Here is a 25,007-nt window from a genome sequence, read left to right as displayed (position 1 = left end):
AAATTAATGGCAACAAGTCATATACATTATTCTACCTTATATTATACATTTAAAAACGTATTATATAAATGTATTAGTATTGCTTCCAAACTTCCGTTGATAATGAAATAGAGCGTAGAAAGTTGAATATTGAACAGTACAATTAACAAATCAAACTCTTGTCTAAATAAATATGATTAGATAAATAACTCAACTTATAAATTGAAATGCAATAAACAGATTTGGTAATAAGAGCTTGAACAGTACTTCAATTAATAAATCTGGCTAAGCGTTTTTTAAAAGGTTAGAGATCAATAAACTTAATACGCAAACATTATATCAACAAAATGTCATAAAAGGTTAATTAGTGATAGATAAAAATTTAATAACCGTATCATTTATTTTTAACACAGCAACTTATATGCAACAATTCTTTAACAAATACATGAAATCTAATATTACATTATTATTAATACATATTTATTCTGATATTGAAATGAAAAACCATGACTCATTTAGAATATTTTATTTAATGATCAAATATTTTTAACCAGATTCATTAGAATTCCAGATACAAAGTATATATCTGCATACTTTTTAGAGAGCAAACATTTTAATTCTCTTGCGTGTTCTATGCTCAAGGTTTCCACTACCACTTTCATCTATAAATAAATACATACACTGTAAGTATCTATTTAAAATGCTACAAAATTTGGATTAAAATACCTGAACGCTAAAAACGTCTGAGGAAACCCACGATGTTTCATGGTGCAGATCTTTAACTGATGCTCCGATGGAATCAATCAGATTACACAATTCTGCAATCACACCGGGCTGTTCATTGACTCTGACTTTAAATTTAATCAGTCTTCCAATATTACTCAGTCCTCGGTCGATTAATCGTGAAAATATCACTGTATCAATATTTCCTCCAGATAGGACACAAACAACCCTATAATTTGATTTAAAATTAATCTAAAATCATACACAAAAATACATTTGTTTTACTTTTTTCCTCTCAATTCGGGAACAGCGTTGGACATTACAGCACCAATTACAATTGCTCCGCTACCTTCCACTACAAACTTCTCTGTTTCGACCAGCTTTAATATAGCTCGTGATATCCAATCTTCATTAACAACAATCTAAAATTCGCATTAATTCATTACATAGAAAACATGTATCTTATTCTGTGTGGCGACTCATAGTAAAAAACTGTCCAGGTTTCAAAGAAAGCTTCAAGAACAAAGCCTTGGCCAAACGAAATATCCAAGAATTTTATATAATAGCTACGTACATTGAAAGCCATCAATTATAACATAAAAGTCCTTTAAACCCATTTTTATAAAATATTCAAGACACATAGTATACGTGTCCTTTTTAATGATCAGATGGTCGCTCACAAATACATAGATACGCTTTCACTGAGTGATGTTCCGAATAAAATAATAATAAAACTGGCTATAAATAACGCGAGGAACCCGAGACCATAGAGACCATTTGCATGTCCAAATAACCTTTGTCAAGCTAATTATTAATTACAAATTATAAAAATTAAAATAAATTATTGTTTCTAGGAATTGAATGAGTCACCACTGAACTAATCTACTAATTACCATTTTGTCTATTAAGGTGGAGGCAGTTGCGAAAGCGTTTATTCCTACTGTGGTTATATTCAAAGCATCGGCAACGCTAGTTAAACTAGTAATTGTTGTCGGTCTTCCCATACCCAAGGCGGCAGACATAGTTTGACATACTTCAGATTCTACACCCTGCATAAAACAAATACTTCCTATTATAAAAAATGTAAATATACGTAAGTATTTAAAAAGTTCTCAAACTTATAATATAATATAAGTCAATGGTGCATTGTATTATGATAAAATTCTGTTTCCGCCCATGGTGATTGACGTTGTATATTCAGGCAAACATTATGCGAAGACATGAATCAGTGAAGATATAATATTTTATAACAATTTTTTAAATCTGTTGTGGCGTCTACATAAAAATGTTACAGGGAAAAGTGTCATAAAACCAGGTATACATAATTGACCTACAACATATTATGATGCTATTTCCTCAACAATTTACCAAACAATTTGTTTTAATATTCTTAGTTTTTAGTGGTTGAATGTGTAATGTTTTTTTCCAAGGCAAATTAGAAGTTATTGTCAAAATTATTATTTAATAAAAATGTGCAAACCTACGCTGGCAGCACCAAGATGGATCAGTAGTACAAAGCTTGTATATTGGCAATGTGATGGAAAGACGTCTTCTGCTGGACGGTGCTTCACTGATCAGCCTCTTTAACGTCACCACACATTCGCCAAAAAACATTAGTTGCTTTGTCCTAAACTGAGAAAAACCGCATCAAAAAATATTTGACCTTGATTTTTAACATGAAACAACTCTTTCCTCTACTCTTGGGAAAGATTATGGGCAATTGCATCGTCCTATTGAGCGAACAATTACCAATGTAAGGATTTTTTTAGGAGACTGGAAGCGTTGGAAATAGTGTAGGGCATGTGCATAACCGTAGCGTTCGTTCAGCTGAGAATATTCCTGTAAGTGAAAGCGTGGCCGAAGACCTGGAATTGTCAATTCGTCAGCGTTCGCAACTTTTGGGCTTTTCTTATTACTCCCTTTGGCGCATTTTGCATCTGAACTTGCACCTAGAACCGTATAAAATTCAGATAACACAACAACTGAAGTCCAAAGACCATACACAGCAAAGAATTTATACAGATTGGGTGTTAGAGCAGCAGGAAATCGATGATAATTTTTCAAGGAAAATAAATTAAGGCATATTTCCACCTCTCTGGGTATGTAAATAAGCAAAATTGCCGCATATGAGGTGAAATATTTCCTTATATGATTCAGTGGCGTAGCTAAGGTAGTGAAGTCAAATACATTCTCACCAATAGATATATATTTCTATTAGCGAAAATATAATTTAACTTAATAGGTGCTAGCGAAATTATATGCTGCTCTGAAATGTCTATGAAACTCAATTTGACAGGTGTGAAACGTTCATTTGCTGTTCAAACCTAAACCTGACGTACAAAAGAATTAACCAAACCCAACTTTCATTAGGTCAAATCCAAAATACAAATTAAGCCAGCTCATCTCTCAGTGGAAAATAAGCGGAAGAAAAGTACAGACATATATCGAATCTCCCATTTTACTCCATAGTTAGTCTGAATTTTGATATTAGGTATACACTATGTTTTAAAAATATGATGGCTATCCTTAACGATATTACTACGGACTTTTGATATGAGAGTATTAATTATCACTTCTCGGAAATCAAAAGTCCACGTGAAAAGCAATAAAATCGTGTCGGTGCCGTTGCAATGGAAACGTTTGGTATCGACCGACCGTTCTCACTGCGACGGCGACGGCATAATTTTATTGCTTTTGCAGTGGATTTTAAACTTCTGGGAAGGGATAATTGTTTATGCGCTCTCCTATTGCTCAAAATATGGCTCAAATATACTTCATTCGATTCTCATTTATTGTAATTCGTAATATTGTTATAAAAATTTAAATTTAGCCATCATTTAATGAAATCAAAATATTAAAAAAAACAACGGGGTGACTGGCACTGGAAAAAGCTGAAATAGCGTCGCTGACCATTACATGCCCAAAAAGTGACTGTTAGGTGCGCATTGTGGTCAGGCGGCGTCATTGTGTCTTACGTTTTTAAAAATGTGAATGTCAGACTGTAACAGTCAATAGTGAGTGCTATAGGGACATGATAACCGATTATTTTTGGCACTAAATCGAATCGATATTGAAGTGAAGACATGTGGTGAAGAATTGCCACACATCAGGTGCAACGTTGGATGTTTAGCGTGAAATTTCCCAGGTAGCATTATTTTATGTTTTGGTGACATCAACTGGCCGCCAAGAACATGCAATTTAATGCAGTTGGATTTTTTATGAGGTTACGCTAATCATATATACGCCGACAAACCCGAAACGTTGGAGCGTCTAAAAACCAGCATTTGCCAAGTTATAGCTGAGATATCGTCTGAAATGTACGAAAGTCATCGAAATGATTAGCTGCTGCAAAAAGTCCAGAGACAGCCATTTAATTAAAAGAAAGAAAAATATCAAATGTTCGATTAATAAAAAATCCGAAGATATCCTTAAATTTGTGTTCTTTTTTAAAAAAAAAGTTTGGAAACTGAAGTTGGATCACTCTTTACATTCTTATGTGTGCATGTATGAGGGTAAATAAAATAAGAACTTGCTCAGATACTTTGAAGTTTGAGCCATTCGTTGTATCTTTGTGAGACACGGATCAGCGAATGATATCCTCCCGTCGCGTCGTCAATAGTTCTGCTTAATCACTCCACCTCAATTTTAATAGCATGGATTTTCACATTTAAATTAAATTGCCAGTAGTTTTGCATATAATTTATTGTATCCAAGAGGTAGTAGTACGAATCTATCAAGAGGTGTAAACCCATTGTAATTCATCAACAACTGAAAGTTCAGTTCTCCAGCAAGTGTACAAGTGGAATATAAAGTTCTGAAACGGCGTGAGTTCCATAACAGAAGGCATTACAGCAATTGAACGCATTATGAATGAAATAACCTTATTTCTGGAGATGACTTTGCAGCGCTTTGATGCAGAAAAAATGACAAACATGACAATGCTTGGCCTCATACTACATTTTCAACGATTGCAATAACCACCAGTAATTATCACATCTTGGTACCGCTCAAACGCAATGAGAAGTAAGATGTTCAGGTTTTAGAATCCCTATAAAACTTGTATTGAAACCATGAAAACTACAACGACAATGAATTACAAGATAAAAAATATGTATTGTTTTCATTTAATCGACCCTCTCATATCTAAGATAACTTACATATACTTTAATGAGCGGATTATAGTGCTTCACAGCTTTAGCTACTCCCGCAATAAGACCACCTCCGCCAACAGGTACAAGTATTGCGTCCACTTCTGGAACATCTTTCATTATCTCCAAACCTATACTTCCAATTCCAGCAATGATGTGCGGATGATCGTGCCTGTTATAATGCAACTCAAATTTTAAACCCAGCTCATTGAATCTAATACTTTTTAGGATAGTTTACCCGTCAATGAAAGTAATACTCTTCTCTTCTGATATAATTTTTGCAACTGCCTTAGCTTCTCTCAAGTCTTTTCCGTCGATTATTACATTAGCATTATATTCGTTACATTTCTGTATTTTCATCAAAGGAGTGGTAGTCGGCACCACCACAGTTAACGGTATCTCCATTTTTTCAGCATGATAAGACATAGCTTGAGCTAAATTACCCGACGAGTAAGATATTATGCCATTCTTTTTATCAGTTGAAGATAATAATTTGAGGGCGTTGACAACACCTCTTTCTTTGAAACTATGCAATAATTACACACATATATTTTATAAATTAAATGAAATATGCTAAAACTATGATAAAATTAATATGTATGTACCTTCCGGTGTATTGATGGAATTCACATTTAAAATATATGTCCATACCATACTTAGTAGACATATGGGCCTTCTATAATATAATGAAGATAATTATATAAAGTACTTATAATTATAAAATAAATTATTGGCGTTTCACTAACCACGCATGGTGTTCGTACAATGGAGTTATTGATTCTCAGTGCAGCTGGTGATATGTCTTTGAATCCAATTATTTCAGGTACATTGCTCAATTCAGAATCAAGTTGTAAGTTTTTTCGATGAATAATGCTTCTGCGTGATGGTCCTGGTGTTCTTTCCAGTGCTGTTTTAAATATGGGTCAGTATTAATACCGTTCTATTGTTATTTTCTATTATTATTACCGTAATCAAAAGTAGCCATTGAAAAATTGTATATTTCAACTTGAAATAGTAATGACCAAGTGATAGTCATAAATAATAAATAAGAAAAGAATATAATTGAAAAACATATTATTTTAAACAATCAACAAAAAATAAATAAAATAAGCGTTATATATTTTTTTTAAATTATACTTTAACAAGCATAATTACACCAGAAATCCGAAAATAAAAAATCATAAAGATGTTCATAGAAGTAGCAGATATATACATACATTATAACAGATATCAATAAAGTTTTAGAGAGGTGAAAAAGTATCGTTCTGACTTATACAATATAAAGACAATACATACAATCTACAACATTAAATGAATTTAGATTCAAACTTGACATCTCACCTATAAAGATTAAAATTGATATAAAAAATAAAAAACAATTAATATCCAGCTAACCATTAAATTCAGGGAATTGTAAAGGGAAATGTAATTTCTGGGACTTGATATACAGTTTATTGAAAAATTGTAAAATTATATCAATATACAATAAAAAGTCAGTATCGGATGGCAGTGTCGAATAAGGAAAAGTCATAGAGCCTTATATTCGTAAAAATCTAGTCTCTCTAGTTTCTAGTTCATCACAGTCGCCTAAATAGAGTTGGTGAGTATCGATAGTCTGTGAATTGTCTATCATTCCGAGAGTCCTTGTCGAGATGAGTGAGTGAATGTTGATGTGACCAGTACCTTAACCTTGGACGAACTATTTGTGGGCGACCATCTGCTAATATATACTGACAAAGGATACATCAAACTGTGCTTTTATATTCGAGGCCGTAAGCATTTTTTAGGCATATGGTTTGAATCTCACAAATAAAAGAGCAAAATAGTTTTTATGTTGTAGTAATTGATAGTATAGGGGCCCTATTTATACATTTATATATTTATTTAGATTTCATTTTGGCCAAAACTTGGCGGCACTTTTTGGTAACACTGGCGTAACAAACACTCTTCTCTTGTCGAATCTGGTGGTCTCGCATGCCGGTGCGAGCCTCGCGCACCGTCTGCTCACTCACTTAAGTTTTAACATGTAACTGTAATACTTTTTAATACTGCAGCGGCTCAATCTGTGTCTAATTACCACCTGTCACCTCCGGTGGAGAGACTTGAGAGCCACTTCAGAATGAATAAACCACTGTCAAGCAGACAGTTCGGCTTTCGCCCAGGAAAAAGCACAGACGACGCGTTACAATACGCCAAAACGACAGTCGACACCCTTCCCGGCAAGCATGTGGTAGGAGTACTTCTGGATATATCGGGAGCTTTTGATCACGCCTGGTGGCCCGGAATAATCGACAAGCTGAGGAAGCGAGGAGTCCCTTCCGACCTCACCAAAACTATCTCGTCTTACTTTAAGGATAGACGAGTGGTGATCGACGCAGGCGGAAGCCTAGTCTGGAAGACCCTAGAGAGAGGATGCCCGCAGGGCTCGGTCCTCGGACCGATGCTGTGGAATGTCCAGTTCGACGACGTCCTGGAGACCCCTCTGCCCCACCACTGCGACCTCATTGCGTACGCCGACGATCTGTTGCTCTTAGTGAGCGCCGATAGCCGAACCGGCCTAGAAATTAAGACCGAGACAGCACTGTCTACCCTGCTCGCCTGGGGCAAGGAGAATAAACTCTCTTTTGCCCCCCACAAGACACAAGCTGTGCTGCTGAGAGGATCCTTGGACCCAAAGAGACCCCCCCAAATATGCATGAACGGACACAAAATTAAATTCGAACTAAAAGCCCGCTATCTGGGGATGATAATATCCAGGAACTTTGACCCATGCGTTCACCTGAGAATGGCAGGAATGAAAAGTAGAAATGCAATGTGCAGGCTGCATCGCCTAGGCGGAAAACACTGGGGCCTTAACTTCAGGGCGAAGGTGATAATGTACAAAGCCATTTTCGTCTCGATAATCACGTACGCGGCAAGTGCGTGGGCCGAAAGATCTTCCCACGGACTACCGAACACCATCCTGCTGAGAACTCAGACGTCGCCGCTGAGGCTCCTCACGTCGTCCTACAATACAGCTCCGATTTCGGCAATGTGCGTGATGGCCGGCGTCGAACCCATCGATTTAACTGCCCAGATGAGAGCCGCGGTCCACCACCTCGGAAGAGGCCGCTCGGCCTCAATAGCGGGCAAGAGGCTCTTCCCTCCAGTGGGAGAGCCTAGCCCAAGTGCTACTCTGATGACTATCCGGCGCGTCACTCGCGCTGCGGTGCTAGAAGAGTGGCAAAAACGCTGGAACGAGTCCGCAACGGGACTACTGACCAAAAAGTTCCTCCCCCTGATCTCAGGGAGACTCGAGCTCAGGTGGTTCCGTTGTGGATTCCACACCTCACAGTTCATGACCGGCCACGGAGCTTTCCGGGCCTATCATGAACGTTTTTGTTTAAGAGACCGCTCCGACTGCCCCTGCGGCCAAGAACTACAGACGTCCGAACACATACTATGGGACTGCCCAATGATGGACGAGGAGAGAGCAGTCCTACACTCCAACCTCGAAATCGAGGGCGATGGCCCTCCACAACACAGACATCTCGTGGCCACGAAGGGAAATCTTCTGGCGTTCGAGAGATACTGCGCCGCATATGGCGCCCGCACAGACGTCCGTCCTCAATAGGACCACCTATTAGCCCCTTAGGCAGCAGGAAAAAAAAAATAAAAAAGAGGAAATAAATAAAACAAGCACAAAGGATGAGTTGATGAAATAAATATTTTTCTTTCCAGGATGCGTAAAATCATTTCTCTCCCGTAGAGACCCCAGGTACGCGGAGCGCGACTGCCCGCATACCTTCCCTCCCCCCACATCCCCTATCCAACCTCCGTCTCCAAAAAAGATAGTGATGCCGGAGACCATCAGTAGATAAATCGCGACGGTTTACCCGTCCAGGTCGTTCACGTGACGACCTAGGAAGGAGGCCTGGTCTAGCGCCTGTATGCGCAGTATGCAGGCGCGAAAGCCAGGCTAGGTACATCCGGTCGCTCATGGGCCGAAACTCCTGAGCCTGATGCGACCGTGGAAGGAGGGCGTGGGCCCATGGACCTTCCACCTGTCACCTCCCATCATCAAGATAGTAATATATGGCGTTTGAGTCTATATACTTGGCTATTATGAGCTTATGTTCCTACATGACAATCTTATCGTTGAGACACTGCAATACCATAGACTTTTGCATACAATGTAACAGGGAATTATTATAAAAAATATGTGCATTAAAATAAATACTTTGTTCCATAAAACCATTTTTTGCATTTATGTAAGGTAAATCTTCAGGAAATGATTCGTTGTAGAGTTATTCATAAGGTATTTATTCATTGTCCAACAGTCGCAAACAATTCGCTTAATGGAATTATTTTATATATTGATTTTTGTTAATATATGCAAAATTGAACATCGCGTGTTCCATAGATAATTTTTTTGTTTATTTATTGTAAATATCTCGTTGCAACATGACAGGTAATAGCCCAATGCACTACAACATGATTAACACAATCAACAACTACTTCGTAAATAGTGAGACACAAGATTGAAATCAAAGTATTTAAATCAGTGACATATATTTTATTAATCCTAAACTATTACACAGCTAACGATATATTTTTTTTTAATTATTAATTAGTAAAATTTAATTCATAATGATCAGTTTGAATTATAATTATATAATAATTACTAAGTCCGATTTTCCAGTCATGATAAAAATTTAAAAACAATAGAGTTCATATAGGATTAGAGCCCGGGTCTTTAAGATGTTAGGTTGACATTCTAAATGAAACTTTACACTATGATTTAATTAATGTAAGTCGAAAATCACAATATAATCATCTGAGTCCTCCAATTGTCCCATATCATATAAAAGCTATGTTTTGCTTATCTAATGTAATGTTATCAATAAATGGAATTACATAAAATATGTTTTGCACAGCAACTTTTTAACTAAAATTAAATTATATATATATTATATTTTTATATATATTTTTCCTCATATTTCCAGTTCAATCGCTAGTCTGCTGTTCAAGCTTTTATTACATAAATTAAATTTTCAAGCATAGAAATGAGTTTTTAATATGTCATATAAAAGTATGTATAGTTTTGAAAGATTTTCCATATTTTTTACATTCATAGCCACAAATATCGCCAAGAGTTTTAGTATCTAAAAGATTTCGCTTAGTTTTACATGTTTTACCATATTTTTACAATCAAAGTTACGAACATCACTATGAGTTTCTCTATGTCTTAAAATAGACTATTTGATTTTTATTTTTTTACCACATTTCAATATTCAAAAGTTACAAGCATCGTTACGAGTTTCTATATGTCTTAAAATTCATAGTTTAGTTTTAAATGTTTTATTACATTTTTTACATTCAAAGTTACAAGCTTATATTTATCCTCTGGATGTAAGAAGTGTTTCACGGCTTGGATCATTGCTACTAGTATGTATGTATTATATATAAACCTAGAAATAGACTAAATAAAATACATTTTGCATTATAACTCTTTAATAAAAATCTTAATATCTTAATAAATAAAATTATCTTATAATATAAAGTATTCCATTTTTTCCTCAGTTCAATTGCCGATTTACAAAGATTAGACTGGCTGAGCTGAACAACTATTTACTGACTATGTTACGTTACAAAATACGTAAAGTGTTAATGCACATTTTCAACTTTTAAAGGCACGATAATCTATTCTATTTTTTCAATTCATACAAGTCACGAACATCACTATGAGATTCCATATGAATTAAAAGAAATTGATTACTTTTGAATATTTTACCACATATTCCACATTCAACAATACAAGATAAATGTGTATGAGTTTTTATATGTTTTGAAAGATGTGGTCTAGTTTTAAACGCTTTTTTACATTTTTCACATTGAAAGTTACGAACATCTCTATGAGTTAAAATATGTTGTGAAAGATATTGATTAGTTTTAAATGTTTTACCACATTTTCCACATTCAAAGTTATAAGCATCAATATGTGATTTCAAATGACTTGAAAGATTTCGTTTACTTTTAAATGTTTTACTACATTTTTCACATTCAAAGTTATAAGTATCAATATGAGATATCATATGATATGCAAGATATCGTTTAGTTTTAAATGTTTTACTACATTTTTCACATTCATAGTCATAATTGTGAATATGTTGTGTTGTGAGCTTGGTTTTAGATAATACAGAACCTCTATCACAGTCAAATTTAAAAGAATCATTATATAAATCAATGGCTCTTTGTTGAACATCGTCACATTTTTCTCTATGCTGTTTCTAGAATTAAAATTGATTTTTTTAGGTTAACTGTAAATAATAAACAATAATTCGATTATTACTTGCGTTTCTACTTGGACATCCAGACTTTGACTATTACTTGAAGATAAGAAATTTACAGCATTGGTATTTATTTTACGTATAGTATCCTTAACATCTTGCATATCTGAAATCATATAATAAGTGATAATGTAAGCACTATAATAAAATGTAATAGTAAGTAAACATTTCCAACCTATTTCTAACAAGTCGTCTACATCTGCTATATGTGTATTTTCATTACTGTTATCATATTCGCATTTTATATTAAACTAGAAAAAAAGAAATACAATATTTAATATTATAAAAATTGTTAAAAGTATCAGATAATTTACCTCAACTTTACAATGAATTGTGTCAGAAGAATCGCAGGTTTCTTTGACATTCTCAATATCAGCTTCTGAAAGGATCAAATCTGAGATTTAAAATAATATTTAACTGATAGTTTTGCATGCTATTTTGCACTTTGCTCCTTTGCCATGAATTCTTTATATATTATAGTTCAATAAATATTGCGAGGCTTAAAGGTTCGTGGCATCATCAGGTGCTCGATGCACATCAATAAAAATTACTATTAATTTTCTTTTCGTTTCGTTTTAGGACCAATGTAAATACAATATTTTGATTTAAAAAATATATGTTTTTGATATCATTGAAAACTTATTAGTTCACATTCAAAGTTATGGAGTGTTAACATTTTTACTCTTTAGTTAATATTTTAACTAAAAAGCAAAAATGTCAACACTCCATTTCAATTGTATTACTATACAGATAGATTACGTGGTTTATATCAAATAATAATAATTAGCGAAAAGTATATTGATACATGTACCTGTTTTGAAAAATTTTGACGCCGCCATTATGTTGACAGACGTCAAATAGTATACACCGAGAGGATTTGACGTTTGGTCCAAATATGAAATAATTTTGAGCATGGTTTGAAAATAAATTAACTAGAAATAATTTTAAGGAAAGAACAAAATCAGAACCTATGAGTTTCTAAACACATTAAAAACACAATAATATCTTATTATTTTAAATAATCTAAAATATCAAAAAATATTTTAAGTCATAATTTATTGTTGATTTTATTTTATAAATCTTTAAGCAAATTTGTTAAAAGTGGATTACAATAATTATAAAAATAGTACCTATCATAAACTTTGACACTTGATTGATGTAATAATATGGTTCTGTAAAAAAACACTAATGGCTTCACTGTCGATAGACTGAAATATTTTTAATCGAGTGTAGAACGGCACCATGCTATGCCTTTTTGCCATTATTTATTCACGCACACAAACGCATTTGTATACAATATATATATTTTGATCAAAACCTTATCTTCTATGTTTGATTTAAAAAAAATGTTTTTTTGACCGCGTAAATCGAGGGATGAGTGTATATACAATTATATCACATTCATTTGGTATATTTAGTTATGAATGCTATGATTTTTTTATATACACTGAAAGGTTAATGTAATATTAACCTTTCCGACTCTGACCATTTCTTTTTTCAGAACCAATTAGCTACTCTGATTAATTTTTTGAATTATATATGTTAAAAAAATTAGGTGAGTGAGTGATAAACCTCCATAGGGATGAATGAAGAACATGATTTAATAGAAAAAGGAACTATGTTATTTTTTATTAAAAATGAAAATTTTGGTTCATTAATTTTGGAGCACTCTATCTGATAATTCGTATGACCATTAGATTTTTGGTACATTTTGCAAAAAAGACTTGCTAAATCACATATTATGTAACTAAAAAACAATAAAATTACTTTAAACATACTTTATTTGCATAATTTGTTTTATTGCATAGCAATAATTTGTATAATATAGGCCTAATATATAAACAATCAAATGTAAATCTTGGAAAAATTCTTTTCTAACCGTCTTGTATCACACAGCAACAGATTAACGCCTTCGCCTAAAAGGGTCTCGGTTGACCAGTGGCTTAGGTGTTAGGGGTAGTATATGGTTTCTTATTGTGTATTGGTTACTATATTTTAAATTTGCATCCTCATTCAGGAAACAAAATATAGATCGGCTCACAAGTCATGAACATTCTACACGGTGTTTGAGTTCAAGTTCGAGTTTTATACATAATATACCAGTATTTTTATCACAATAAAATAAGCGGACAATTCGGTCCAATATTATTATAATTTGTATTTGTTACTTATTGTGTTATTAATAATTAGATAATTTATATAGCGCCGTTTTGCGAAAAATCGCCTCAAGGACGCTTTACAATTTAACTAAGAACTTATAATTAGTGACTTACATCTAAAGACTTAATAACTAATGATGTTAATATGAACGATTATAATTAATATATACTAAATCACCTTTACTTATAGTTTTTACAGTATGATATTTTTCGAAGCATTCTCCCACATGAAGTGCCGGTTTGTTATCACAAGTTTTGCAGTGATACATTATTCGTTTTCTTTTACCACCTTCTCTATCAGAACCGCAAACGACGCAATTCCGATACCTTTTCTGCGCATTGGACATTATTATACGTAGATTGAAATGATTTAACCTCTGCTCTGGATCTACCGAATATCTTCCTTTACTTGTTTTTACACCTTCTCTATATTTTCCAATCAGCTAAATAATTAGCCTATCCACAAATTGAAGATGACTCATTGATTTTGCATTATTTTTTATCTTATTTTCCTTGTACAAAATATAAGAATTTATCACCGAAACTTCTAAACCACAAAAAAAAGAGCTTGCGCCACCATTTTAAAGATTTCCTTAGAAAGGAGTATGTCGAAGTATAATGGTCTCCTCTATAGACACTTCCCATACACTTCGTATAATTTATCACCACTTCTGGCTTGAAGATGTCTTCTTCGATTCCACCTCTTTTTATTATAACTGATTTGTTAGAATACCGATTGCTTAGCATTGTCACCACTCTTTTATCTTTCCAAGCTAGAACCATTACATCATCATTTCCATATGCTATTGTTTCGCCTTTTTTAAATTTTATTTTTCTGATGGGTGTTTGTAAATTTTTTTCATTTGTCATAATTGTTCCTGTTAAATGTGTTTTTGACTTCAACAATTCATCGGAAAGCGGAAGACTGGTATAACATCGATCAGTGAATATATGATAACCTTCTGATTCTAGAATTGAACGCATTAAATTGCTGTATAATTGCAAAACAATTCTGGACGTAAATTGCAGATCGGGCCTTATCAATTTTTCAGTTGTGAATGAGCCGTAATATGGAATAAATGCATATATATATCCACAACTGGAATCAGCCAATACATATAAACGGATACCCCATTTAGTTGTCTTATTCTGATTGTACGTCATGAAACAAATTCTTCCCTTGAAATTTACTACAGATTCGCCTACAACTATCTCTCTTCCGAGAAAGAAGTGTTCTCGAAAACTTTCATCTAAATACTTCATATACAATTCAGCTCGGTAATTCGATTTTGAAGACTTGTTTCCAGACGATTGGTATCTTCTTTATTGTGTAAATGTAACATCCAATATATTTGTAGAAAACGTTGCCTTGTAAAAACAGATCTAAAAAATGGCGAATGTGCTGTAAATGCCGTCGAAAATAAATCTTGAAGATGAGGTCTTATTCCCATATTTAAAATAACACCTACAAATGCTTTCAAATCTCTCCATGTTTTCAACATCGAATTTTTCACAGGATTGATTTTTCTAATTTTAGCATTTGCATATTTGTTTGTTTCATCAACGATGTTACTAATAAGTAAATTTGTAAAAAATAGTCTAAAGTAGTCGATAGGCTCCAAACAATTTGTGAGGGTATTCGGCCCAACTATTCTGTTACCAATTGAAAAAAATATTTGTTGTGGTGTATTAGTAGACATTAAATAGCATTTTTTGCTGAATCAGAAGAGCTTGACGGTGTGGGATTAATAGATGTTGAAGGTTGTTGCGGAATCCCGATAGTTTCTTCATTACTATCTTCGCTAAAATAAGCACATCTTCTTCTTTTGGGCGGGATAATGTCACTTCCATTATCTGTATCACTTGGATTGTTACCGACTTCTTCACTATCATTGTCGTTGGAATCAATATTATCAAATGTAAAAAGGTCCTCATCACATTCGTCATTATAACTGAACTTAGCCGTTAATTAATTATTTTTTAAATACGTAAATTACTATTTCTATTATTTGCAATTACTAATATCAAAATCGCGGAGTTAAGAAATATTATAGTTCCACAAAACGAAAAAACATGGTCACAAAAAGTGGGAGTAGCCTTAGAGAACAGTCACAAATGCAAGATAACGACTGACTGTGCCAAAAATATTGAAATATGACAAACATTAAATGGATATATCTAAAAAATGGTAAATTCAAATGAAGAAATGTTGGTTTATCCAACATTTTTCCAACATGGTTCGTAGAATATACTTAGGAAGATAGAAATGGGTGATTAAACTTATACCTGTGCCGGGCCAGACCCTCTGGCCCACGGAGCTGCCTACCAAATTCGTTTCGGCCAGAATGTGTCTACAGAGCGGAAAAGGTTAAAAGCACTACTAGGTGCACTAAATATTCAATACAAGAATTAGTTATGTTTTGTTTTTAAATGTTTTTCCATATATACCTTTATCTTTGAATGCCTTTCCTAATTTTTACATTAAGTCAGAAATATTGTCATGAGTTCTCATATGTTTTGAAAGTGTTCCTTTTTCTCTGAATGCTTTTTCACATTTTTCACATTTAAAATTACGAACATCGCTGTGAATTTTCATATGATTTACAAGATACTTTTTTATTCCGAATGCTTTTCCACATTTTGCACATTTAAAATTACGAAAATCGGTATGAATTTTCATATGTAATAAAAGTTTTCTTTTAACTTTAAATGTTTTTCCACATCTTTCACATTCAAAGTCACAAACACCGCTATGAGTTTGCATATGATGTAAAAGATGAATTTTATGTTTAAATGCTTTTCCACATTTGTCACATTCAAAGTCGTTCATATGAGTTTGTTTATGTTGTAAAAGAGTTCTTATATTTTTGAATGCTTTTCTACACTTTTTACATTTAAATCCAAAATCTTCTACATGAGTATTAATATGCCTTAAAAGTTTATCATTCTCTTTAAATGCTTTCCCACATTTTTCACATTTAAAATTGCGAATATCACCATGAGTATTCATATGCCTTTTAAGATGATTTTTAGTTTTAAATCCCTTTCCACATTGTTTACATTCAAAGTCACGAGCATAAGTATGAGTTTTCATATGTGTTGTAAGATACTGTTTACATATAAATGCTTTTTCACATTCTTCACATTTAAAGTCACGAGCTTCGCTGTGAGTTTTCATATGCGTTGTAAGATAATATTTATATATAAATGTTTTTTCACACTTGTCGCATTTAAAGTCATAAAAACTACTATGAATTTGCATATGTTTTGTAAGATAACCTTGACATTTGAATGCTTTTCCACATATATAACATTCATTTTTACAAGAAACATCTAGCAAACGTTGATCTCTGGTACATTTTTCTCTTTCAACATTCTAAAATATCCATTTAAATTATTATGTAATTTGTAAATTTGATAATATATAGAAATATAAATCTAATCGACTCTCACTTTGGAGGTGTTGTAAATTTGGTGAGATGAATCATTTATACCAATTGTATTCGCATTAAGTACATCTTTAACATCGTGCATTTCTGAAATCATATAATAATGAATAATTGTAATATATTAAACAGTATCTGTATAAATACGTATGTTTAACCTGTTTCAAACATGTCGTCTGGGTGTATATTATCTTTGCTATCATATTCACGTTTTACATTTAAGATCTTGAAATAAACATACTATTTAAAATTATGTGCTTTAAAAATAATATATTTAACATTTTATTACCTCGATTTTAGATTGAATCATGTCAACGGAAGCAAACGATCCTTCGTCGCTTCCTATGTCAGCTTCTGCAAAGAAAAGTTTCATGTTTACAAATAGCATTTAAGATTTAATATTTGTTTTGTAAATGTATGTGTGATTATGGATTCAATAGTTAATTTTCAAGTTTTTACCTATTCTACATTGAAATTCGTATACAAGTGTAGAAAACAAAAATTCTATAAATCATTTTTCTTCCACACTTCAAAACACATTGTATTATTAGTATCGTTTGTGTAATCTAAAATAATTATTCAGTATCGGTAACTACGACAAAAAAGGACTTAGATTTAAATATATACACAAAATACCAAAGCACATCTTGCTCTAGGGCAGGGGTTCCCAACCCTGTGCCCGCGGGCGCCATGGCGCCCGTGGTCCGATTTGTGTGCGCCCGCCACTATTCGATCGCAATAGAATTTTTTTCACAAACACTAATTAAAAATTTAAATTATTTTTAATTATTTGTTAAGCCTCTACTACACTCTCTCGAAATTGTCCGAACCGAAGCTACAACTAAAATCGGCCGAGATCGCCGACTTTTTTCCGATTATAGCTCCTGTAAGTGGCAAAAAAGGAATCTTTGACGAGTCAGGTGGTGCCCGCCGCCCTACCGATATTGTAAAATGCGCTCTAGGATACAAAAAGGTTGGGAACCCCTGCTCTAGGGCATTCAAACGCAAACATTAACAGCTTCAGTTCTCTGATTTATTTGATCTAGTATTTTTAATTATGTATGTGTTATATTTTATATATGTATGTATATTTTGAATTTTTTTTTTTTGTAAAGGTTTAATGTGTTTTTCCTTGAATCTTTACTTTATTATACTTAGAGATAACTTATTATTATTTTTTAATTGTAAACAATGAAAATGGTTATAAACCAGTATTGTGTATTTAACATGTTTGAATACGATTGTACCCATGAATATTTTTTGAAATTAACGCGTTCAACAAAAATGATTATCATAATAAACTAGTCATCGAGTCATGCAGTAAAGCAGACAGCAGCGTGTGATCAGAGATAAAATTTATTATACCGGTTTTTATAAACGCCATTGTAACTCAGCAGTTGACAGCAAACGCCAAATCGTTTTAAGCAACGTTTGGTCCAAATACGACAAATCATCATGCATGACACAAAAAAATTATCAGTCGTATTTCAATGTTTATTAACCCTTTCACAGCGCCTAATATTTTTGCGTGGCATTTCGAAATTTCATACTAAATTTTTTTTAGATTACTTTTATAGTCATCCATGGTCAAAGGGTTAAACAAACAAATAATTTCAAAAAGTCGTTTTTTTGGTCAGCTATTAAAAATAAAGATAATAAGGTGAAACATCATATTTAGTCTATAACTGTATTTCAAAAATAATTATAATGATGTAAATCAAAAATATTTCTTACATTTATTATTTTTCTTGCATCTGCCGATCCTTTCGATGACTTTTTCATCATAAATTTCAGGCGGTATATCGGCTATTACTTGGCGGATGTTGATTTTTAGGTGCTTCGACGTTTCCGGTTTGTCTGCGATCGGAACCTTTTTACGTAAAACATCCAACGTTGCACCCGATATTTGTCAACTTGCGCCGTCTCGTTGGAGCCATGTGTATTTTACATCAATATCTTCGATTTCGTGCCAAAAATAATCGGTTATCATGCGCTTATAGCGCCCACTATTGACTGTTACAGCCCGACTTTCATCGTTTTTAAATAATTAAGGCGCAATGACGCTGCCTGGCCACAATGTCACCAGTCACATTTTGAGCATGAAATGGTCTTTAATGGTTTCTTTCCCACATGTGGCAATTTTGCTTATTAATATACCCAGCGAGAAGGAAATGCTTCTCATCAGAGAATAAAATTTTCTTTAAAAAATCTGCTTTAACTTCCCGCTGCTCTAACACCCAATCAGCGTAAATTCTTCGCTGTCGATGGTCTCTGGGCTACAATTCGTGTATTATCTGAATTTATACGGGTGTTGGTGCAAGTTCAGATGCAAATGCGACAAAGAGACTCATAAGAAAAGCTAAATCTGCGAACTAATCTATAAATTCCATCAACTCCAACCCATTATTCTACCCAAGGGATATCCGCAGGGCCGGCCCTAGGTTATTTGGCGCTACAGGCAAAAATAAATTTGCGCATTCCCCCCCCCCCCGCTCCCCTATTAATACTTTAATAACTCATTACATGAGCGCAAAAATATATTTCAAATGAAAGTAATTTAATATTATATTTAACACCATACTCTTTTTTGCGATTGTGGGTATTTAAGAATTTGTAGTTTATTTTTCGTCGCGATTTTTTACGCGTGAAATAATCTAAAGAGTACACAGTAGTGTATACAAAAAAAATAATATTAGATTATATTCTTTAACAATATTGTTTGATAATTTTAAGTGAATACTGCGCCTTTTATTGGTATCACGGCGCCCCACAAGATCTAGCGCCCCAGGCGACCGCCTGTACTGCCTGCCCTGGCTATCCGACATATTATATATTGCAATAACTAAAAATCAGACCGCATGCGACATAGGAGTCCACAATCCGGTTATATTTTCTATTTCAGTCAATACAAATGCAGATAAACATATATAATAATTTCACATTCAGGGGGTCCGTGGAAAATTAAAATTGATTTGGGGGTCCCTGAACAACGTCAGGGGGTCCGCGCAAGGTTTAATATATTATAAAAAAATTGTGACACGTTTTTATTAATATGAAAGTTAAAATAAATAACAATGAATAAAAAATCACAATAATTGTTATTTGCTAAATGTTTGGAAACTGATACGAAAGGTGAAACGTTATTTACTGAATTAAAAAGATTTTTCGATGTAAAAGCTATACCCTTGACTATTATCATCTCCGTTGCTAGTGACGGTGCTCCGGCAATGGTAGGACGACACCGAAGCATTCTGGCATACTTAAAACAAGCTATTAATGTATTATCGGTACATTGTGTTATTCATTGACATAATTTTCTCGTAAAAAACCTTAGTGAACGTTTGCATGAATCACTACATTATGTCATTAGAGCAGTTATTAAAATCAAAAGAAATGCCTTAAATGAGAGATTATTTAACTTTGTTTGAAAAATGATGATGACTAATGACTATAATCGTTTACAACTTAACACAGAAGTACGTTGGCTATCTAAAAGTGCATGTTTGGATCCCTTCTATTCGCTCTTTGATTCAGTGTTGGAATTCCTGAAGAGTAAAGGCAATGATTTGCGTCACAATTTAAATATCTCAAAAAATGACATCCCTTATATGACTGATTTATTTGCCAAATTTAACGAAACTAATTTGAAACCACAAGGTGACACATTAAATTTAATCAAAACTAAAAGTGTAATATCTGTGTTTGTTGCAAAACTTTTGCTGTACAAACAAAACTAGGGAAGAGGAGAATATTCTCAGTTTCCAATCTTTCAAAATTGCAAAATAGAGATGAAGATTTGTTTGCTTATTGTCAACACTTAACATCGGTTCATTCGGACCTTAACCAAAGATAATCTTCACTTGGATATTCCCGACTGGGTGTTGAACCCTTTTGCAAGTAGTTAAACTCAGAGCACAAATACAGATGAATACATACTAATACAAGAGCAACTTATTGAATTATCTACAAATTAAGAGCTGAAACCAATGTTTAAACAAGGATACGACAACGTTCTGGCTATGAAAACAGATCCTAATTTTATATCCAGCATTATGGGTTATTGTACAGAAGCTGTTGGTTGATTTTCAGTCTTCCTATTTGGTAGAATGTGGATTCAGTGCCGTTATGAGCCTCATTACAAAAAAAGAAACCGACTAGAAATTAGTACTTGTGGGGATTTGAGGTTGCTACTCACAAACATTGAGCCGGACATAAATACACTCATTACATCTTATCAGGTTCATCCAAGACATTTTATTTTTATTTTTAGTATTTTAAAACAAAAATTATAATTTTAATAAACACTTCTTCAACAAAATGTTTTATTTATATTTTATTTTTACGTCACCATTTACCATTCAAGACATGAAAGTTAAATTTGTAATTTTTCTATTATGCATTTTTGTAGTTTTTCACCGGGGGTCCGTGGGCAAGTTTTGAGTATGAAAAGGGGTCCGTGGGCCAAAAGAGTTTGGGAGCCACAGATCTAGAACAAACCCTCCCCGAACAAAAAAAATTAAGTAATGATATCGAAATTGATACTATATCGAAATTGATACTCTTGCTCACTCAATAAATAAATCTTTAGAACGATGTACAATTAAAAATAAAATTAACAATCACGCCCTTCTCCCGGTAACTATCTGAGAATTAATTAAAACAAAAAATGTAACCAGACGAAAATGGCAACAATTTAAAAATAAAACGAACAAGAAACAGCTAAACCGCTTGCAATTTGAAATAAAAATCGAGATTTCTAAATACAACAGTGAAACTTAGTAAATGAAGCTTAAAGATTTAAACCCAGACGACAAGTCGCTCTGTAATATGTTAAAAATAGCCTTAGTATACACAGTAGAAGATAAAGCTGAAATAATGGCAGATAGCCTGAAAAACCAGTGCCCAATTAATCTATTCCTAACAAACGATAACTATAAGAATAAGATAAAAAAAAACAATTAAAAGTAATCTCAATAAAACTCATAATATTGAACCAACCTCGTTCTCGGAACTTGAAAACGTTCTTCGAACACTCCCCAATTGTAAAGCACCAGGAAATGATTCCATACCTAATAAAGCATTCAAATTCCATCCCCCAATTGCCATCAGTTTTTTAAATATCATAAACACGGCATTTAATCGCTACTATTTCCCTACGGCATGGAAACAAGCAAACGTAATAGTTCGACGTAAATAAATAATATGAGTATATTTTTTTTCTTTCCCTAATAAAATAAAGGGGAAGTAAAATAATGTAAGGAAGGAAGAAATATCGATAACCAGGTAAATGGCTTTATGCCAAGGAACTGAGAAATAAAATATTAGTTACTATGATTCTGTATATATTTATCCTCTGCATGTAAAAAGTGCTTCTGTGGCTTGAATCATTGCTACCAGTTTTATGTATTATACATGAACCTAAAAATAGACTGTAAATAAAATACGTTTTGCATTAAAACTCTTTAATAAAATTATCTTATAGCATTTTCCTCAGTTCAATTGCCGATCTACAAGGACTAAACTAGCCGAGCTGGACAACTGTTTACCGGCGACTATTGACAGCCGATGAAACGTTGTATTTGCCACACACATGCATCAGCATGGTTTTTTGCGATCGTACAACTAAGACACAACGATTCACCTGCCGCTACTGCTGACGATGTTACATTACAAAACACGTAAAAAAGTAATTTTAGTTTTGAATGTTTATCCACATTTTCCACTTTAAAAGGCACAGTAATCTATTCTATTTTCTCACATTCAATCACAAATATCACTATGAGATTCCATATGAATTAAAAGATATTGATTGCTTTTAAATATTTTACCACATATTCCACATTCAACATTACAAGAAGAATTTGTATGGGTTTTAATATGTTTTGAAAGATGTTGTCTAGTTTTAAATGCTTTTTTACATTTTTCACATTGAAAGTTACGAACATCACTATGAGTTAAAATATGTTGTGAAATATGTAATTTTGATTTGAATGCTTTTTTACATTTATCACATATAAAGTCTCGAACATCACTATGTGTTTTCATATGACGTAGAAGTATGATTTTATATTTGAATGCTTTTTCACATATTTTACATTGAAAATCACGAACATCGCTATGAGTTGGCATATGTCTTACAAGATGAGATTTTATTTTAAATGTTTTTCCACATTTTTCACATGCAAAGTCATTGACTTTGTTATGAGTTGGAATGTGTTCTGAAAGATAATGTTTTGTTTTGAATGCTTTTCCACATATTTCACATTCAAAATTACGAGTAACACTATGAATACTCATATGATTTAGAAGACATCGATTAGTTATGAATGCCTTACCACATATTTTACATTCAAAGTTACGAATAACGCTATGAGTTTTCTTATGATATGAAAGATGTTGAGATGTTTTAAATGTTTTACAACATTCTACACATTCAAAGCTACGGGCATCGCTGTGAGTTCTCATATGATCTGAAAGATATCGGTTAGTTTTAAATGTTTTACCACATTTTCCACATTCATAATTATGAGCGTCGTTATGAGTTTTAATATGATTTGAAAGATTTCGATTAGTTTTAAATGTTTTACCACATTTTACACATTCAAAGCTACGGGCATCGCTGTGAGTTTTCATATGATCCGTAAGATATTGATTAGTTTTAAATGTTTTACCACATTTTCCACATTCAAAGTTACGAGCATCAGTATGAGATATAATATGATTTGAAAGATTTCTTTTACTTTTGAATGTTTTTCCACATTTTTCACATTCAAGTATATGAGAATATCCATGAGATATCATATGTTTTTTGAGATATTGATTAGTTTTAAATGTTTTACCACATTTTTTACATACAAAGTTATAAGTATCAGTATGAGATATCATATGATTTGAAAGATATCGTTTAGTTTTAAAAGTTTTATCACATTTTACACATTCAAAGCTAAGGGCATCACTGTGAGTTTTCATATGATCTGAAAGATATTGATTAGTTTTAAATATTTTATCACATTTTACACATTCAAAGCTATAAGAATCTCTATGAGTTAACATATGAATTTTAAGATATCGATTAGTTTTAAATGTTTTACCACATTTTCCACATTCAAAGTTATAAGCATCAATATGAGATTTCATATGATTTGATAGATATCGTTTAGTTTTAAATGTTTTACAACATTTTTGACATTGGATGTTGCAAGCATCGTTATGAGTTTCCATATGTTTAGAGATATATTGTTTAGATTTAAATGTTTTATCACATTTTTTACATTTAAAACCGGAATAAGTGGGGATATAATGCAAAAGTTTGTTACAGTCAAAGTTAAAAGAATCACTATTCATATCCGCAGTTCCTTGTTGAACACTGTTCCATATTTTTCTATCTTGTTTCTAAAATTAAAATTTTATTTCATAGATAAGTTGTGTAATAAGAAACATAGCAATCAAAATTATAAACAACTATTACTTGCGTTGCCACGTGTACATCCAGACTTTGACTATTACTTGAAGATAAAATATCCACAATTGACGTACGTATATTATCTTTAACATCGTGAGTATCTGAAATCATAGAATAGGCGACAATATAAACACTATAATATAATGTAATAATACACAATATATAAAAATATGTCTAGCCTATTTCTAACAAGTCATCTACATCGTCTATAAATGCATTTCCACTGCTGTGATCAGATTCGCGTTTTACAAAAGGCTACAAAATAAGAAAGAGTATTTGCAATTATAAATGTTACACACTTCATTTTATTTACCTCAACTTTACAATCACTTGTGTCAAAAGAATCAAATGTTTCTTTGTCATTTTCAATATCAGCTTCTGCAAAGAGAGTTGTATATTAAAAATAAACATTTTTGTGTGTGTTTTTCGAATGTATCATTTTCGCATAATTTCGTACTTTGAGACATGGTTTAGTCATATTTTGAATGGGTTAAGCAAAATAATGGATTGTCATAATACCTATTTTGAGAATATGCTGGAATGCCATTGCAACTCAGCGATGACAGACGTCAAACAGTAATCACCGAAATGATTTGCCATTTGGTCCAAATATGAAATATTTTGGAGCAGGTTGCGAAAATCTCATGTGCAATCTAACAGACGCATCGCACGCAGAGAAAAAATTCTACTTTAGCCGAACACAGTTTCACAGAAGACCGTAAAATTGGTTTTAGTAGCACAAAAACCATAGCTAATACTAA

At 32.9% G+C, this 25,007-nt stretch overlaps 4 protein-coding genes across 13 annotated transcripts; all 4 read right to left on the bottom strand.

Moving 5' to 3' along the window:
* Nucleotides 1-493: 493 nt before the first annotated feature.
* On the bottom strand, nucleotides 494-8,454 carry LOC148238448 (uncharacterized). The gene is made up of 9 exons (XM_088194800.1): nucleotides 8,291-8,454; nucleotides 5,597-5,757; nucleotides 5,456-5,526; nucleotides 5,089-5,376; nucleotides 4,860-5,022; nucleotides 1,596-1,751; nucleotides 988-1,124; nucleotides 706-931; nucleotides 494-641 (listed from the first exon to the last, which is right to left on the bottom strand). The coding sequence occupies exons 3-9, from the start codon at nucleotides 5,515-5,517 to the stop codon at nucleotides 516-518; spliced, it is 1,158 nt and encodes a 385-aa protein (XP_088050926.1). The 5' UTR covers nucleotides 5,518-5,526; nucleotides 5,597-5,757; nucleotides 8,291-8,454; the 3' UTR covers nucleotides 494-515.
* Nucleotides 8,455-10,325: 1,871 nt separating this feature from the next.
* LOC148238447 (uncharacterized) lies at nucleotides 10,326-12,166 on the bottom strand. 4 transcript variants are annotated; one of them, XR_015810183.1, is made up of 5 exons: nucleotides 11,991-12,064; nucleotides 11,494-11,558; nucleotides 11,355-11,430; nucleotides 11,182-11,285; nucleotides 10,326-11,119 (listed from the first exon to the last, which is right to left on the bottom strand). XR_015810183.1 is itself a non-coding variant. In XM_088188411.1 (5 exons), exons 1-5 carry the CDS (start codon nucleotides 12,091-12,093, stop codon nucleotides 10,921-10,923), a joined length of 543 nt encoding a protein of 180 aa, XP_088044537.1. In that variant the 5' UTR covers nucleotides 12,094-12,162; the 3' UTR covers nucleotides 10,781-10,920. The 4 variants fall into 4 exon arrangements, 2 of the variants coding, with proteins under 2 accessions (XP_088044545.1, XP_088044537.1); XM_088188411.1 differs by having other exon boundaries at nucleotides 10,781-11,119; nucleotides 11,186-11,285; nucleotides 11,991-12,162; XR_015810185.1 differs by having other exon boundaries at nucleotides 10,989-11,119; nucleotides 11,194-11,285.
* A 776-nt stretch (nucleotides 12,167-12,942) lies between these two features.
* On the bottom strand, nucleotides 12,943-18,210 carry LOC148238446 (uncharacterized). Of its 3 annotated transcripts, XM_088188404.1 has the most exons (6): nucleotides 18,150-18,210; nucleotides 17,074-17,138; nucleotides 16,943-17,009; nucleotides 16,792-16,874; nucleotides 15,787-16,714; nucleotides 12,943-15,689 (listed from the first exon to the last, which is right to left on the bottom strand). In XM_088188404.1, the coding sequence occupies exons 1-5, from the start codon at nucleotides 18,166-18,168 to the stop codon at nucleotides 15,815-15,817; spliced, it is 1,134 nt and encodes a 377-aa protein (XP_088044530.1). In that variant the 5' UTR covers nucleotides 18,169-18,210; the 3' UTR covers nucleotides 12,943-15,689; nucleotides 15,787-15,814. The 3 variants fall into 3 exon arrangements, with proteins under 3 accessions (XP_088044530.1, XP_088044525.1, XP_088044536.1); XM_088188399.1 differs by having other exon boundaries at nucleotides 12,943-16,714; XM_088188410.1 differs by lacking the exon at nucleotides 18,150-18,210 and adding an exon at nucleotides 17,244-17,350 and having other exon boundaries at nucleotides 12,943-16,714.
* Nucleotides 18,211-22,229: 4,019 nt separating this feature from the next.
* Nucleotides 22,230-24,956, bottom strand: LOC148238445 (uncharacterized). Of its 5 annotated transcripts, none has more exons than XM_088188366.1 (5): nucleotides 24,766-24,904; nucleotides 24,560-24,624; nucleotides 24,426-24,501; nucleotides 24,253-24,347; nucleotides 22,230-24,176 (listed from the first exon to the last, which is right to left on the bottom strand). In XM_088188366.1, the coding sequence occupies exons 1-5, from the start codon at nucleotides 24,791-24,793 to the stop codon at nucleotides 22,545-22,547; spliced, it is 1,896 nt and encodes a 631-aa protein (XP_088044492.1). In that variant the 5' UTR covers nucleotides 24,794-24,904; the 3' UTR covers nucleotides 22,230-22,544. The 5 variants fall into 5 exon arrangements, with proteins under 5 accessions (XP_088044492.1, XP_088044497.1, XP_088044504.1 ...); XM_088188371.1 differs by having other exon boundaries at nucleotides 24,571-24,624; nucleotides 24,766-24,891; XM_088188378.1 differs by having other exon boundaries at nucleotides 24,577-24,624; nucleotides 24,766-24,891.
* Nucleotides 24,957-25,007: the final 51 nt, after the last annotated feature.

Source organism: Plectrocnemia conspersa, unplaced genomic scaffold (genome assembly GCF_051122295.1).
Source record: "Plectrocnemia conspersa isolate PC_06_02 unplaced genomic scaffold, ASM5112229v1 ptg000001l, whole genome shotgun sequence".
In the NCBI taxonomy this organism is placed as follows: domain Eukaryota; kingdom Metazoa; phylum Arthropoda; class Insecta; order Trichoptera; family Polycentropodidae; genus Plectrocnemia; species Plectrocnemia conspersa.
Note: the sequence above shows the minus strand (reverse complement) of the source record. Positions and strands in the feature narration are given on the sequence as shown.